Source organism: Carlito syrichta, unplaced genomic scaffold (assembly GCF_000164805.1).
Source record: "Carlito syrichta isolate Samal-C Ts95f unplaced genomic scaffold, Tarsius_syrichta-2.0.1 Scaffold304318, whole genome shotgun sequence".
Classification (NCBI taxonomy): Eukaryota; Metazoa; Chordata; class Mammalia; order Primates; family Tarsiidae; genus Carlito; species Carlito syrichta.
The window spans coordinates 1,156,970-1,174,210 of record NW_007248414.1 but is presented as its reverse complement, the minus strand read 5'-3'; the positions used below and the strand labels follow the sequence as shown (position 1 = coordinate 1,174,210).

At 44.9% G+C, this 17,241-nt stretch overlaps 1 protein-coding gene across 1 annotated transcript in view; it reads left to right on the top strand.

The window, feature by feature from the left end:
• Nucleotides 1-12,555, top strand: part of IRAK2 (interleukin 1 receptor associated kinase 2) — a 78,731-nt gene extending 66,176 nt beyond the window's left edge. The window contains exons 11-13 of the mRNA XM_008059649.1: nucleotides 4,520-4,720; nucleotides 9,811-10,102; nucleotides 11,858-12,555. Of these exons, the coding sequence (XP_008057840.1) occupies nucleotides 4,520-4,720; nucleotides 9,811-10,102; nucleotides 11,858-11,970 (606 nt within the window). The 3' untranslated portion in view covers nucleotides 11,971-12,555. The remainder of the gene's footprint in view (nucleotides 1-4,519; nucleotides 4,721-9,810; nucleotides 10,103-11,857) is intronic.
• Nucleotides 12,556-17,241: the final 4,686 nt, after the last annotated feature.

Sequence of the window (17,241 nt, the reverse complement as noted above, 5' to 3'; positions counted from 1 at the left end):
TGTAGAGATGAGGTCTCGCCAAGTTGCCCAGGCGGGTCTTGAACCCGCGGGCCTCGAACCCGCGGGCTCAGGCAATCCACTCACCTCAGCCTCCCAAAGCATGGGATTACAGGCTGAGCCACCGAGCCTGGCTGATTTATCAATTTTAAGCACCGTTATAATTTTTAAAAAGATAAAAACATGGGGCCAGGCACAGCGGCTCAAGCCTGTAATCCCAGCACTTTGGGAGGTCGAGGTGAGGGGATTGCCTAAGCCTACGTTCGAAAACAGCCTGGGCAACTTGGCGAGACCGCATCGCTACAATAAAAATTTTAAAAATACCCAGGCGTGTTATCACACGCTAGTAGTTCCAGCTACTTGGAAGGCTGAGGTGGAAGGATTGCCAGAGCCCTGCAGGCTGATGCTGGGGTGGCGATGAGTATGCCACTGCATTCCAGCCTGGGCAATGGAGTGAGACACCAACTCAAAAAAAAAAGAAAAAGAAAAACATGTAAAAGGCAAAGCTCATACAAGAAAGTTGTAAAAAGGGTCAGAAGTGCAACTTTTGCCAGCTAGAGGTTTTTAGTCTCCAGGCATTGAATTCCCGATGGTTCAGGCATGTAGGTGTTCTCAGATCCTCAAACAATCCATTTGCTGAATGGGGAAATAGAGGCAGTTATTGTTTTGGTTTTGAAGCAAACATCACAACCCATGACTGGTAATCTTTCATAATATTTTTTTCTGAGTTGCAATGTATTTGTATGAAAAGTTGTATAAAATGATAAAGATGAAATTAGTTTTACATTTAGTGAATAGCTTCTATTAAAAATAATAACAATTATACAAAAAGAGAGAGGATGAAACTTAGCCACCCCACCACACACACACACACACACACACACACACACACACAAGTTAGGGTGAGGCACAGTGACTCACAACTGTAATCCCAGCACTTTGGGAGGCTGAGGCAGGGGGATTGCTTGAGCCCAGTAGTTTGAGACCAACCTGGGCAACATAGTGAGACCTTGTCTCTACAAAAACTCAAAGAAATTAGCGTGGCATGGTGGCATATATCTGTAGTCCTGAGCCCATTTTTTTTTTAACTTCGAAAGAAAAAATTATGTGTGCTTGGTGAAAACATTATAAGGCGTTTACTATGCCAAACACCGTTCCAGACTTTTTTCCTAATAAGTTCTCCACCCTCATGGAGCTTTCATTCTAGTGGAGAAGAAATGATATTCACATAAACAAAAACGTACAATTCCCGACTGTAGTATGTGCTATGAATAAACTAGAAGTAAGACTAGGAGATAGAGTAAAGGAGTGGGGAAGGTTTTTTTTATGTCAGGGAAAGCCTTTGGGAGCTGGTGACATCTGAATTTTAAGCTGAATAAAATGAGGGAGTAGGATATAATAAACCTTGAAGGAGGTGCATTCTAGTCAGGGGAAATGGTAAGTGAGGCAAGGTGAGTTTAGGAACTTCTAAGAACAGAAAGAAGCCAGTGTGGCTGAGTACAGTGAGCTAGATAGAGCGAGTGAGGGAGGAGATGAAATGGGAAAGGTCGGCAGGTACCAGAGTTTTACAAAAGCTGAGATTCTGAAACCACAGTAAACATGGGAGATATTACAGGATATCAGTTACTCCTGGCATTAGAAACAAATACACAAGATTTTTAACCTTTATTTTTAAAATTATAAATGTAAAATTGGCTTAAAGAAAATGTGGTAAATATAGGAAAGTATAAAAAAGAAAAGAAAAAGAAAATTACACTTGGATATAACAACTGTTAATATTTGGCAACCTGCCCTCTGATCTTTATTTTATGTATATACAAGGGGGACCCCCAAAAACCTGGAATTTATTTATTTTAAAATTGTGTATTCTTACATGTTTAAACTTCAGTCACCTTCAAAGTATTCTCCGTTTGATGCAATACACCTATTGAGATGCTTTTGCCACTGTTCAAAACAGTTTTTGGACTCATACATTTTGATGCCTTTTAGTGCTTTACCTTGTCCACGTTGGCAAAACGTTTCCCTTTGAGGACTTTTTTCATCTGGGAAAACAAAAAAAAAGTTACTCAGGGTGAGATTGGGTGAATAGAGTAGGGCACCAGAATCATGCTGTTTTTGGTCAAAAACTGTTGAACACTCACAACAATGTTAGCTGCTACACTGATGCTGATGGGTTCCTAGAACACATACCTAGTGGGGGAAACCTGTACTAGGAGGGGCTCATCCTCCAGAAATTAATTCTGGGTTTTTTTAGGTTCCCCCTCTTATATATACACATAGTTTGCATTACTTGTGTATTTTAATATGTATTTATATTTTATATTATTGGTTTAAACAAAGTGATTTTTGAGTCAAGATCTCACTTTGTCACCCAGGATGGAGTACAGTAGCTTAATCACCACTCACCGCTGCTTCTAACTCCTAGGCTTATGTGACTTTCCTGCCTCAGTCTCCCGTGGAGGTGGGACTGCAGGCACATGCCACCATGGCTGGCTAATGTTTTAATTTTTTGTAGAGACGAGGTCTCGCTGTGTTGCCTAGGCTGGTCTCAAATTCCTGGACTCAAGCAATCCTCCCACTTTGACCTCTCAAAATACTGGGATTACAGGCATGAGCCACCATGCCCACCACAATTTTATGTTATTTATAGCATGAGTTTTCATCAGATTTGTTTTCATCTTATGTAGATGAAATATTATACAATATTTATCAGTTTTCATCTTATGTAGATGAAATATTATACAATATTTATATATAATGCATATAGCATAATCATGTATAACAAAGTAAATTGACTTATAAATATGTTTATATTTACATATGTATCTATATAAAATACTATACATTTTATAATGTATAATTACAAATATGTACTGTATGTATAAAATTATTTATAGAATATATATGATAAATATATTTGAAAAATTTGCATATAAATGTTATATTTACACAAATATGCTATAAATGTAAATGTTTCACATGTTAACATAATGATATAATATACTATAACTTTATTATATCAATCAATTGTGTGCATTACATGTTATTTTCTTATAACATACAATATTTAATCAGTATATTAAAAGCATTTAATATATTTGTAGCATACGTATGCAAATATGTACGTATAGATTATATTGCATATGAACTACATAACATAATTTTTTAATTTTCTTTTGAGCAGGATTCTCACTCTGTTGCCCAGGCTGAAGTGTAGTGGCATGCATATGGCTACCACAGCCTCGATGTGCTGGGCTCAGGTGATCCTTCCGCCTCAGCCTTCCAAGTAAATGGAACCATAGGCATGCACCACTATGCCTGGCTAGTTTTTTGATTTACTGTAGAAACGAGGTCTGGCCAAGTTGCTCAGGCTGGTCTTGAACCCCTGGGCTCAGGCAATCAATCCTTTTACCTCTGCCTCTCAAAGTGCTGGGACTACAGGCATGAGCCACCACGCCCAGCTTTTTTTTTTTTTTTTTTTTTTTTGAGTAGGTATCTCACTGTCACCCAGGCTGGAGTGCAGTGGCATGCTCATGGCCACCACAGCCTTGGCCTGATGGGCTCAGGCGATCTTCCACCTCAGCCTTCCAAACAGCTGGATACACAGGCGCACAACACCATGCCCAGCTAATTTTTTGATTTATTGTAGAGACAAGGTCTCGCCAAGTTGCCCAGGCTGGTCTCAAACCCCTGGACTCAGGCAATCCTCTCATCTCTGCCCCCCAAAGTGCTGGTATTACAGGCATGAGCCACCATGTCCAGCTGCATATTATAATTTATACTAAATAAATATACTTACATATTTGTTTAGAAATAGAATTATTTATATAGCATATATTCTGTTGTATGTAGTTCGGATTTCTACATTTTATGTATTACAAATTATTATAAATATATAATATGTAAATTCAAAATGTATGAAAATATAAATAGACATAATATGGCTATATAGTGGGTCTTTTGTTATATATACATGGGTCAGAATCCTATGATATAAACATTTGAAAACGTTTATATGATGAGAGACTGTCCATGTAATTGTTAATAAGATCTATATATTATTAATGTAGTAAAATGTTAAGCATATAGTAAATGCCATATAAATGATAGATATTTTTATTATTAGTTATTATCACCAATAGACTATTGAATATTCATCTTGTGTCAGGTGTCACCCTCTGTGCTTTAGGTGCATTGTCTCATTTAATGCTTGTGTTAGTCCTAGGAATAGGTAATTTTGTTATTTGTTTTCCTGAAGAAGGAACGGAGGCCTAGAAAGGTTAAACCCGGCATTTGTGGTATGAGTGCACTATGGAATGTCCTGTGCACATAGGAAATGTAGCAGTTCTCCAGATCTTGGGTGTTTTGTTTCTGGGACGCTTGCATTTATTCTTACAATATCCTGTTGGTTTTCTGAGAAGTTTTTGCAGCTCGGGGGCAGTCCTGGAGGTGGGTGGAGCTCAGGTGATGGCTCCCACACTCCTGCAGCTCACGCGGGATGTTTCTTCCCTTCTTCCCACAGAAGGATTTACTCCTCAGGGAAATTCCAAGCAGCACCACCTCGCTCTGTTCCAGAAAGACGGATGTGGAGAAGGTGATGGCAAAGGAGATCTGCCAGAAATACCTGGAGAAGGGAGCAGGGAGGCTGCCGGAGGACTGTGCCGAGGCCCTGGCCACCGCTGCCTGCCTCTGCCTGAGGAGGCGGAATGCTAGCCTGGAGGAGGTGAGCCTCCCCTCAGCTGGGCCTCACTACCTGGGGGCCACCTGGATCTGCCTTCCCAGGGATGATCCCTTTTCCTAGATATAATTTCATAAACCAGGGCTGTATTTGGTTGCAAGCAGCAGAACCTACTGGAGCTCATGTCAGCTAAAAAGGCAGTGTGTGGGTCATGATGGCAGGTATGTGGCTGGGCCTCCTGGAGCAGAACCAGACCCTCAGATGGTGACAGAACTCTTCCAGCTCTCTTTGAATCTGCTTTATTCCTCTTCTTCTCTCTACAGGCCCTCTTTCTCTTTCTTCCATTCTCTTGGTGAGGGAATATGGCCACCTCTATTTCCATGTTATAGTTCTACCCCTACTGAGAGACTAAATCTCCATAATCCCAGTTCTTTTTTTTTTTGAGTTGGAGTCTCACTCTGTTGCCCAGACTGGAGTGCAGTGGCCGTTCCCGGCCACCGCAGCCTCGACTTTCTGGGCTCTGGCGATCCTTCCACCTCAACCTTCCAACTAGCCGGAATTACAGGCATGCGCTACCATGCCCAGCTGATTTTTTGATTTATTGTAGAGATGAGGTCTCACTGCCCAGGAGGGTCTCGAACCCATGGGCTCAGGCAATCCACTCACCTCAGCCTTCCAACTAGCTGGAATTACAGGCATGCGCTACCACGCCCGGCTGATTTTTTGATTATTGTAGAGATGAGGTCTCGCTGCCCAGGAGGGTCTCGAACCCGCGGACTCAGGCAGTCCACTCACCTCAGCCTCCCAAAGGCGCAGGATTACAGGCTGAGCCACCGAGCCCGGCTCATAATCCCGGTTCTAACCTCTCAGAGAGAGAACCTGATTGGCCTAACTTGGGTCAGGGACCCACTTCTTGACCAATCAGGTAAGGTGGGGTGCGTCTAGTATATAATCCTGGCTGCCAGGGGCCCAGCCCCTGGATGGGGGCAGGGTCAGGCACCAGACAAAGGGAGCTTGCTCAGTCCATGTGGTAGGCAGACATCCGGAAAGCAACTACCACAGGGGAAAAAACATTTTCCTATGGACGTGGTAAGTAGAAGTGGTTCTTATGGTAATAGGTGTAAATCTGTGGACCATTGCTAGAATTCCCACTGCTTGAGAGAGGGCCTTTCGAGATTATCTAGCTGAGTGATTTTCAAGTGGTGTCTGGCACGGTGCCTCAGGAGTTGGCTGTTGGCAACAAGAAGGGTTGAGGGAGCTGCAAGCCCCTCCGCCTATGACTCTAACCAGACACCCACCTTCACTTCTTACAATTACTATTTTGGGTTCTCTTGTATTTTATTTGAGGAAGGGGTTTGGTAGCTGAAAAAATCTTCAGAAACCAGCCAGGCATGTTGACTCATGCCTGTAATCCCAGCATTTTGGGAGGTGGAGGTGAGAGGATTGCCTGAGCCCAGGGGTTCGAGACCAGCCCAGGCAACTTGGTGAGCCCTTGTCTTTACAATAAATTTTTAAAAATAGCTGGGTATGTTGGTGCACACCTGTAGTTCCAGCTACTTGGAAGGCTGTAGTGGGAGGATCGCCTGAACCTAGCAGGTCGAGACTGTGGTGGCTGTGAGCTTGCTACTGCACTCCAGCCTGGGTGACAGAGTGAGACTCTGACTCAAAAAAAAAAAAAAGAAAAGAAAAGAGGGGAATATGCTCAAGGAAAAGTGAGGGTGCCTTAAGAGAAAGAATATGTGCTTGCCTTTGACAAGAAGCTTTATATAAGTATACAACAGTGATTATGTAAACCATGAGCTAAAAGGTGTGGGCTGAAGGTATCTGGTCACGAGTTTTGTCTACCATCTTTCAATCTTCTAAGCTCACAAAGACCTTCTAAATAATGAAAGTTATTGCCTAACTAGATCTGGGCCTTTAAAGAATATCATGTCTGTATTTTGAATAACTTTCTATTGTTTCTGTGATATACTGTGCTGGCAGATCCACACTCCAGCCTGTAAGGTGGTCAGGTCTGGTATGTGTGGTCAGTTGGGTAAAGGTCATGTACTGTTAGGAAGATGTCTGAATGCTTAACCTATTTTACTTTATTATTATTATTAATTAATTAATTAATTTTTTTTGAGTTGGAGTCTGCCTCTGTTGCCCAGACTGGAGTGCAGTGGCTGTTCCTGGCCTCCGCAGCCTCGCCTGCTGGGCGCTGGCAATCTTTCCGCCTCAGCTATTATTATTTGTTCTTTTGAGACAGGGTCTCACTCTGTCACTCAGGCTGAAGTGTGATGGCACGATCCTGGCTCACTGTAGCCTCAACCTCCTGGACTCAAGTGATCCTCCTGTCTCAGCTTCCCAAGTAGCTGGGACCAGAATCATGCTCCATCACACCTGTCTGATTTTTGTATATTTTGTCCAACGAGGTTCTCACGATGCTGTCCAGACTGCTCTCAAACTCCTGGGCTTAAGCAGTCCTCCCACCTTGACCTCCCAAAGTGCTGAGATTACAGGCATGAGCCACAATGGCCAGCTTGCCCTATTTTAATTTAGATCTGCCCGCAAGGAACTTATCTATCTAAGTCTAAACTACTCTGGCTAACTTGCCTCAGATCTATCAGTGAACAAGACAGAGTCAGTTCCACTTTCCTGGAGCTCATAGACATTGTGCAGTAATTGTCTGTGTGGTGAGTGCCAGGATAGTGTGATGGGGACTCCGTCCTGTAGACCTTCCCGAGAATGTGAGGTTTAAGCAGACAAAGAGCAGTCCCAGCAGAAGGAACACCTCATGGGACTAGCCTGAGCTGAGAGAGAGCGAGTCTGGCCCATTCAAGGGCCTGGAAGAAACTCAGAGTGACTAGACACAAAGTGGCTTGTGATGAGTTTGGCAAGGAAGGAGCAGCCTAATAACAGAGGGCTTTGTAGGCACACTAAGGATTGTTGGAGAGTCACTAAGGATTTTAAGCAGGGGCAGGACATAATCAGATTCATATTCTAAAAAGGTCTCTCTCCCTCAACCACTTAATCTTTCATTCAGACCTTCATATCTTTATTTATTCCATTTATTTGTTCAGTGTATCAGTTAATGTATGAATGAAGCTACTATAATGAGGATACTCCAAAATACAGTGGTTTAAACAAGATAGAAGCTCTTCAGCTTAACAGTTTGAATGTAGGAATTACGGTGCTGATGTGGCAGTACCATAGTATTGGGGACCCAGACTCCTATGTTGTTGTTATGCTATTCTTACCATGTGGCTTCTGTTTCAAGGTTCAATATGGCTTCTGTTTCAAGGTTCAATATGGCTGCTGTAGCTCAGGCCATCACATCTGCATTCCAGCTAGTGAAAGGAAAGAGACACACTTCCTTTCTTTTATTATTTATTTATGTAAGAGACAGGGTCTCAGTTTGTTGCTCTGGCTGGTCTTGAACTCCTGGGCTTAGGTGATCCTCCCACCTCACCTTTACAAAATGCTGCGATTACACACATGAGCAGCTGCACCTGGTCCCTTCCTTCTAAAGATGTGATCTGGAAATGCATATATCACTTTTTCTCATATAGTGTAGACCAGAACCTAGTTACATGACCACAACTAACTACAAAAGAATGCAGTCTCTAGATTGGTAAATATTTATTGGCCATAGACTGTAAAGATTTACAATGTAAAGAGGTAACATTTGAACTAACCGGGCCTTAAAGGATGAGATGATATTTGTCATGTTGAATAAAGGGAATAGGGCATGGTAGGCATACAAAAAGGTGTAAGACACGGTCCTTGCTCCTAGTACAACTAAGCTAGGAAAATGAGATACCTACTGAGTTATGGACTGAAAGACAGGCAGCCCTGTGTTCAGTGGCCCGCTTTGCCACTTACTGGGTGGATGGCTTTAGAAAGAGTGCTAAACCTTTCTGTTCTTTTAATTTTTTAATCTGTAAAATTTCATGCATTGTGTGTGAAATGTTTAAACTCATATGCTGAATTTTTTGCAAGGCACTAGACAATGAGATTTGTTATTATTCTAAGGGTATAAAGGTATGCATATGTGCCCTTTGTGTGTATGTGTGTGTGTGTAAAGAAGAAAGATTCTTCCCCTGCTTCCCTTTAATTTTCCTAACTTCCCTAACCTGAAAAGCCTTCGAAGGTAACATCTGTATTACTTAATGCATTTCTGGTTGAAAGTGTTAGAAACTCAAACTGTCAGACACAGACACACACATGGACATAGGGAGGGAGGAAAGGAGAATATGAATGAGGGAATTAGTGAGTGATGAACTTAGTGGCTCATTTAACCAACAGCAGAGAGGACAGGCATCGCTCTGGTTTCAGGGAAGTTAGACCCAGGGTCTCAAATGCTAAAAGTACAGCTATCTGTGTCTCTGTGACCGGGGCTTTCTTTCCATTGTCTGCCTCTGCTTTACTTTGTGTTGAGGCTTCATTTTCCACTACTGTAAATGGGCTTTCCATGTTTGAGGAGTCTGGTTCTGCCACTAGGAAGGAAAAGGAGGGGTCTTTCCCTAGTGAGCTCTGGGGGAGCGGGAATCCCAGGGAAGGATTCTGATTGGCCTGTTTGAGTCACGTGCCCCAAGCCTGGCCCAATCCTAATGGTCAGAGAAATGTGGTGCTTTGGTCCCTCCTGGATCTTGTGATTTCACTGTGGTTGGATAGGTGGGCGGGGGCAATGTTTTGTTTTGTTTTGTTTGAGTTGGAGTCTCACTCGGTCGCCCAGACTGGAGTGCGGCGGCCGCTTCCGGCCATCACAGCCTCGACCTGCCGGGCTCCGGCGATCCTTCCGCCTCAGCCTTCCGAGTAGCAGGAACTACAGGCGCGCGCTACCACGCGCGGCTGATTTTTTGATTTATTGTGGAGAGGAGGTCTCGCTGCCCAGGCGGGTCTCGAACCCGCGGGCTCAGGCCATCCACTCACCTCAGCCTCCCAAAGGCGCGGGATGACAGGCTGAGCCACTGAGCCCGGCAAGGGGGGGGCAATGTTTTTTAAGGAAGGGTGCTGTTTTCCCAGAGGAGGCAACAAGCATTTGATTCTTCAGTGTCTTTCTCTCCCTCTTCTGAGGCCTGGGAGACCAGGCATTAGACTTTTGGTTTTAGGAAGAGTTCCTGATGAGCACTCTTGTTCCTCTCCTCCTCAAGGTGTGTGCCTCTGTGGCGGTGGTGGAAGAGCGCCTCCGAGGTCAGGAGCCATTACTTCCTTGGAGTGGGCTGTCTGAGGGCATAGGCTTTTCCTCCAACACCCCAGAGGAAACAGACGATGTTGACAATTCCAGCCTTGATGTCTCCTCCTCCGTGAGGACTGCACCCTCTGCGGGGGCAGCCGCCTCCCTTCTCCCCACAGAGAATGGGGAAGGAAGGCTGCCGGCCAGCGGGGGAAGAGAGGCTGACTCCTCCTCTGAGGCCTGTGCAGGCCCGGAGCCTCCCCGGGATGGTAAGTCGTGGAGGTTGGAGTGCTCGTACGCGTTCATGTGTATCCCTAATTTCAACCCGTCATTTATATTTCTTTCTTTTTTTTTTTGAGTTGGAGTCTCATTCTGTCACCCAGACTGGAGTGCAGTGGCCGCCCCCGGCCACCACAGCCTCCACCTGCTGGGCTCCGGCAATCCTTCTGCCTCAGCCTCCCAAGTAGCCGGAACTACAGGCGCGCTACCACACCCGGCTAATTTTTAATTTATTGTAGAGAGGAGGTCTCGCCAAGTTGCCCAGGCGGGTCTCGAACCCGTGGGCTCAGGCAATCCACTCACCTCAGCCTCCCAAAGCGCGGGATTACAGGCTGAGCCCCCGAGCCTGCCTCATCATTTATATTTCTATCGCCCTCATTCACTCCTCCGTTTGGTTATACAGCCATACATGCACTGAGCCGATCGCACAGAGAGAAACCTGTGAGTCATCCTTTTTCTTCCCTCCCCTGTGTTCAGTTAGTCACTCAGTCCTATCCCTTTGCTTCCTGAATCTCGCTCACCTCCATCTACTTTTCTTTCTGCATTGCCGCCCTTATCTGAGCTACTGTCCTCTTGCTGGGATGACTGCACAGCCTCCTCTGTTCTGCTGGACCCCCTCTGGCCCCTCCCTTATCCATTCTTTCTCCAGCAGATAGCAGAGTGACTTTTAAAGACACAATCTATGCCGTCTCTTGTTTAAAGTCCTTATTGCGCTTAGGGAAAGTCTGAACTCTTCCCAGTACCAGCAAGACCCTATGTGGTCCTTTCCTGCTCGCCTTTCCATCCTCATTTCACAACCCAAACCTCATTCTCACCAGCCATTTCTGAAGATACCTTGCATTTTTGCCACTCAGGTCCAAATACCAGATTTCCTTTTGAAATATAAAACAGCATGCCTTTTCTTTTTCTTTTTTGAGTTGGAGTCTCACTCTATCACTCAGACTGGAGGGCAGTGGCACGCTCCTGGCCACCGCAGCCTCGACCTGCTGGGCTTAGGCAATCTTTCCTCTTCAGTCTTCCAAGTAGCTGGAACTGCAGGCACTCGCCACTATGCCCGGCTAATTTTTTGATTTATTATTGTAGAAATGAGGTCTCACCAAGTTGCCCAGGCTGGTCTCGAACCCATGAACTCGGGCAATTCTCTCATCTCGGCCTCCCAAAGTGCTGGCATTGTAGGCATGAGCCACCATGCCCGGCCCAGAATGCTTTTTCAATGAAGTGTCCTTGTCTCTTAGTAAACATGGTCACTAAATATCCCAGACTCTGACCTCCTATTGCTCTGCTCCCCTTGCTCCTCCTCCCATGGGAAGGAGAGAGGAAGAAGAGAGGGGTTGTGAGCTGTTGTTTACTCCAGCTCCCCTTCCCTCACTGTGGGGAGGAGCATTGAAGCCTTCTCCTCTCTGGAAAGGTTGGACAGGTTGTAGGGTTTCCCTGAAAAAGTAGAAGAGATGAAAATGCTCATTACACTCAGGGCTTGACTCAGAAACCTGATTTAAATTAGTCTAAGAATTATAATAGTAGTAACTGTTGTCCAAGTTGCTCTTTGTTTTTTTTTTTGAGTCTGGGGTCTCACTTTGTCACCCAGGCTGGAGTATAGTGGCATGATCAGCCTGGACTGCATGTTCCAGTAGCTGAGACTACAGGAACATGCCACCATACCCAGCTAATTATTTTTTGTTAAGTCGGGGTCTTTCTATGTTGCTCAGGCTTCAACTTACTCTTTTTTACTTTTTGTTGAACATCAGCTACAGAGACTTCGTGGGAAATTGAGATCAATGAGGCCAAAAGGAAATTGATGGAGAATATTCTGCTCTACAAGGAGGAGAAACTGGACAGCATTGAGCTTTTTGGCCCCTGATGACTGGAACACAACTGAGGACCCTTGTTCTCAATTGGAAAGATGAGCACCTGATCACGAAAAAGTTCTGAGGCAGAATTCAAGACCTGCCAGGAAACACGCAACCAAACAACAGCTTTCCTAAGAGGAAGAGAAACTTTCATTTCTCCAGAATGAGTTAGGGGAGAAGGGACCTCAGCTTTTAGAGACACAGAAATTAACAAAGCCCTCTTCCTTTCTGGAATTTGTTACTCAGAATGGGTCATCAGGGGAAACTGAAGCGGAAACCCTGGTACATGGGCCCAGGATGTGGGCGATTTTGTGGTTCTAGGGAGTATGTGACGAAAACCACCCAGAAGATGCCATTACCCTAGCAGCTCTGGGCCTCCCAATAACTGATGGAGTAATCCACAATGCCTGTGGCATTTTCCAAAGTTAAGATCTCTGGGTCATATTTGCTGACAGCTGCATACACATGACCATGCTCTGAAAGATTTTCAACTTGTGTCTCAGTGTAGTTCTTGACTTACCTCTCCAGGTCTTACGTTTTATACATGCCAGATACCTGGCAAAGGACTCTGTAAGCTTTCTACTTCCTCTATGGGACATCTTGCCACCCGCAGATATTTATTAAGTGCCTGCTTAGCACCTTTATTCTCCCATCCCACCAAAGTATTGTTGTTTTTTTTTTAAGTCTCAGTCTGGCCCAGACTGGGGTACAATGGCATGATTATGGCCACTGTAGCCTCGACCTGCTGGCCAGGCTTTGGCAATCCTTCCACCTCACCCTTCTAAGTAGCTGGAGCCACAGGCATGCACCACCATGCCCAGCTAATTTTAAAAAAATTTTATTGTAAAGAAGAGGTCTTGACAGGTTGCCCAGGCAAGTCTCGAACCTCTGGGCTCAGGCAGTCCTCTTGCCTCTGCCTCTCAAAGTGCTGGCTGGGATTACATGTGTGAGCCACCACAGCCGGCCTAAAGCTAGTATTTTTCTTTTTTTTTTTTTTGAGTTGGAGTCTCACTTTGTTGCCCAGACTGGAGTGCAGTGGCTGCTCTCGGCCACCACAGCCTTGACCTGCTGGGCTCTGGTGATCCTTCCGCCTCAGCCTTCCAAGTAGCTGGAACTACGGGTGCATGCTACCAGGCCCGGCAGTTTTTGATTTATTGTAGAGATGAGGTCTCACCAAGTTGCCCAGGTGGGTCTCGTACCCGCGGGCTCAGGCAATCCACTCACCGCAGCGTTCCAAAGCGCGGGATTACAGGCTGAACCACCGAGCCCGGCTTAGTATTTTTTTAATGGAGCTTTTATGTTGAGAGTATGTGTTATTTATGGCTGGATGAAGAATCAGGAGGATAAGAATCAGACATGAGCAATCATTTCTAATTCTGCTGCTAATTAAATTAAGTCAATCATTTAATTTCTGGGACCTCCGTAAGATAACTCCTGCTGGTTCTCCCTCCCTGGACTGTTGGGAGGAAAAAGTGAGATGGTGACCACAGAAGCACTTTGAAAATGCACTTGTTCTGTTTTATAAAATAAGTAAATAAAATGTATTAAATGTGTATTTCTGCCACATACCTAATGCTTATAAAGTGGTATGTTTCTGAAAAGTCATGTTGCAAATCTTTTTGTGAAACAGATGCTATTTTAAATTCACTGGAAGAACTGTCCTATTTAAAATAATTCTTCTATTATGATTATTTTGGTAAAATAAAAATGTTTGTAAAGTCAACAGATACCTTGTAATTAGTTTTTTGTCCAGTTGAATTTATTTGGAGAAGGTGCTCTGGCCCTGACTGTTGGCTGTTAATAGCAATGCGACCTTGGGCTGAGTTAGGGAGTTACTCTGAGCCTCTGTTTTCTTATCTATACAATGGGGAGAATAAAAAGTACCTGTCTTATAGGGTTATTGTCAGTTGTGGGTCCTGCCTGGTGAAGGCATTTAGCAGCTCTCCAGCAAGGACAGCTTTGGCTTGATGTGTAACATAGCTGAGCTGGGCCCAGGTGGACAGTGACATGCATGGATAGTTCTGGTGGCTGTGATAACCCAATGAGAGTGTGCATCTTGTGCCCCAAACAGGACATGGCATGTCACAAGCACCTTACAATTATGAGCAGGGTGTTTCCAGGGTTGTTTGAACAATAGAGAGCTAACACCAGTAGGGTAGTAGTTATCCAGACATACTTGTGTTTCCAGACTAGGGCTTCATATATTTTTGGAGAAGTTCATGAACGTCTTTGAGAGTTTGGTGAAAGCTATCAACCTCTACTCAGCAAATTGTAGAGGAATTCCAGGGATTTATGGGCACCATGATGTGTTTTCATGGATCCTTCCAGAGGGAAGGCCTGAATTTTCTTTTTAAGTTAAAGACACATGATGAAAAAAAAATCCAAATTGTACAAAGACTACCACTTAGTCTCCAATTTATCCTTCCCAGAGGCAGTCACTGTCACTAGGTTGGCATATCCTTCCAGGGATGATAAAAAAAAAAAAAGACATGGAAATTGTGAAACTTAAGACTCCCAGGGGCCAGGTGCAGTGGCTCGTGCCTGCAATCCCAACATTTTGGGAGGCTGAGGCGGGAGGATTGCTTGAGCCCAGGACTTTGAGATTACAGTGAGCTAAGATTGCAACACTGCACTCCAGCATAGCAACAGGACAAGACCTTATCTCTATTTTTAAAAAAATGTTTAAATGGTCGAGTGTGGTGGTTCATGTCTATAATCCCAGCACTTCGGGAGAGTGAGGTGAGAGGATTGCCTGAGCCCATGGGTTTGAGACCAGCCTGGGCGACTTGGCGAGACCTCATCTCTATAATAAATTAAAAAAAGTAGCCAGGCATGGTGGCGCGTGCCTGTAGTTCCAGTTACTTGGAAGATTGAGGCAGAAGGATCACCTGAGTTCAGCAGGTTGAGGCTGCGGTGGCCATGAGCATGCCATGGCACTCTAGCCTGGGCTACAGAGTGAGACTCCAACTCAAAAAACGGACAAAAAAATTAAAAACAACAACAACCACCATTTTTTGAAACTTGGTACTCCACTTAAGCATTTCCATCAGGGAGATGGAATTCAAAACATCAGTGAGATACCACTTCACATTCATTTAGCATAAGTACAATAAAAAAGACAAAAAACAAGCATTGGCCAGGATGTACAGAAATTGGAGGTTTTATATACTGCTGGTGGGAATGTAAAATAGTGACTGCTTTGGAAAACAGTTTGACAGTTCCTCAAGATTTAAGCATAGTTTCCCATATGACTAAATAATTTCATTCCCAGGTATCTAACCAAGAGAAATAAAAACATAAGTCCACACAAAATCTTGCACACCGTTTATAACAGCATTATTCATAATAGCCAAAAAGTAAAAACAACCCCAAATTCCATCATTTAATGACTGGATAAATAAAAGGTGGTATATCTATACAATGAAATATTATCCGGTCATAAAACAGAAGAGCCATACATGTTAAAACATGGATAAACCTTGACAAGATTATGCTAGGTAACAGAAACCAGGTCACAAACTGTATGATTCCATTTTAATTTTGGCAGAATAGGCAAATCTGGAGACAAACTAGATTAGTGGTTGCCTAGAAGTGTGTATGTGAGGGTTTAGAGTGAGGAATTCCTGGTATTCCATTCTTTTTCAGAGTAATGAAAATATTCTAAATTTTTTTTTAGAGGGTCACTCTGCCTAGTTGGAAGTACGGTGACACAATTTCAGCTTACTGCAGCCTCAACCTCCTGGGCTCAAGAGAGCCTCCCCCCTCAGCCTCCAGAATAGCTGAGACTACAGGCAAACACCACCAGCCTGGCTAATTTTTTTTTTTTTTTTTTTTTGAGTCAGAGTCTCACTCTGTTGCCCAGGCTGGAGTACAGCGGCACGATCAGGCTACCACAGTCTTGACCTGCTGGGCTCAGGCCATCGTTCCACTTCAGCCTCCAAGTAGCTGGAACCACAGGTACACACCACCATACCTCACCAAGTTGCCCATGCTAGTCTCAAACCCCTGGGCTCAGGCAATTCTCTCACCTCTGCCTCCCAAAGTGTTGGGATTACAGGCGTGTGCCACTGTGCCTGGGTAGTTTTTGTTTTTTTTGTGAGATGAGGTATTGCTGTGTTGTCTAGGCTGGCTTTGAACTCCTGGGTTTAAGATATTCTGCCTCAGTCTCCCAAAATGCTAGGATTACAGGCCCCAGTCACTGCGCCCAGCCTATTTGTACTTTATTTTAATTTTTAGATTAGAAAATATAGTTTATTTAGAAAGTTAATTAGAGAGGAGATTCACCACCCCAAGGTAGGGGAGAGGGGTCAAAGCTTAGGAAAACATATCCCAGCCATAGCTCAGAGAACACGTGGTCAGACCATAACTTAGCAAGGCAGTGGCCTGTATTTTTTAAATGATCGAGGTGGAGCTCTCTTTTTCTATTTTTAAGAGACTGTCGTAATTTCTGTTCACTGGTCCCTTTGCCTACTTTAATACCGACTTATTAATTTAGGAGAATTTTTACACAGAATGTTTACATAGTAAGGACACCAGCCCTTTAATGTGTATTGCAAATATTTTCTAAATTTGTATCGTCTTTGATTTTTTTTTTTTTTTTTTTTTGCCAGGCGGATATTCTACATTTTTGTGTAGTCTTTTTTTTTTTTTTTTAATGGTTTCTAATTTTGCCACTTTCTGGGTGTGTCCCGTTTCCTGCTCTATAAGATGGGGGTTATCACGGGGCTTATCACGGGGCTTGATGATGCTCATCACGGGGCTTGGTGTGGGTTCGATGAGCCAATTCCGTCCTGAGATACCCAGCAAAGGGGTCCAGTCCTGAACAGCAGGGAACAGCGTTTCGAAATGAGCCTCTGCAGGCGACACCCACCGCACGCGGGGCTGCCCTGACGAACCGCGGTTTGGCTTCAGCTTCGCGCTCTTCCAACCCACGCGAGTGGCTCCGCCCCGTCCGCTTCCGACCAATGGGCGAGCTTCTTAAGGCGTAGGGTCCCGCCTCCAAGCGCCTTGACCAAGAGACGGGCTCCGTCTTGCTCGGAGTCCCGCCCCTCGCCGGTTGGAGCAATGGGCACCCTCCGTCGGGCGTAGGCCCCGCCCCCGCCGCTCGCCGGGGTGCGGGCCGCCGGGCTCGTTCCGGAGGGCGGGCACAGCGGAGGCCGGAGTAGTCGCCGTGCGGACGGAGGCCGGGCCGGGCCGCGGGACTCGGGCGGGCCGAGGGCCGGCGACCAGGCGGGACGCGGGGGCAGCGGGGCGGGCGTATGGGCCGCGGCGGCCGAGCGGGC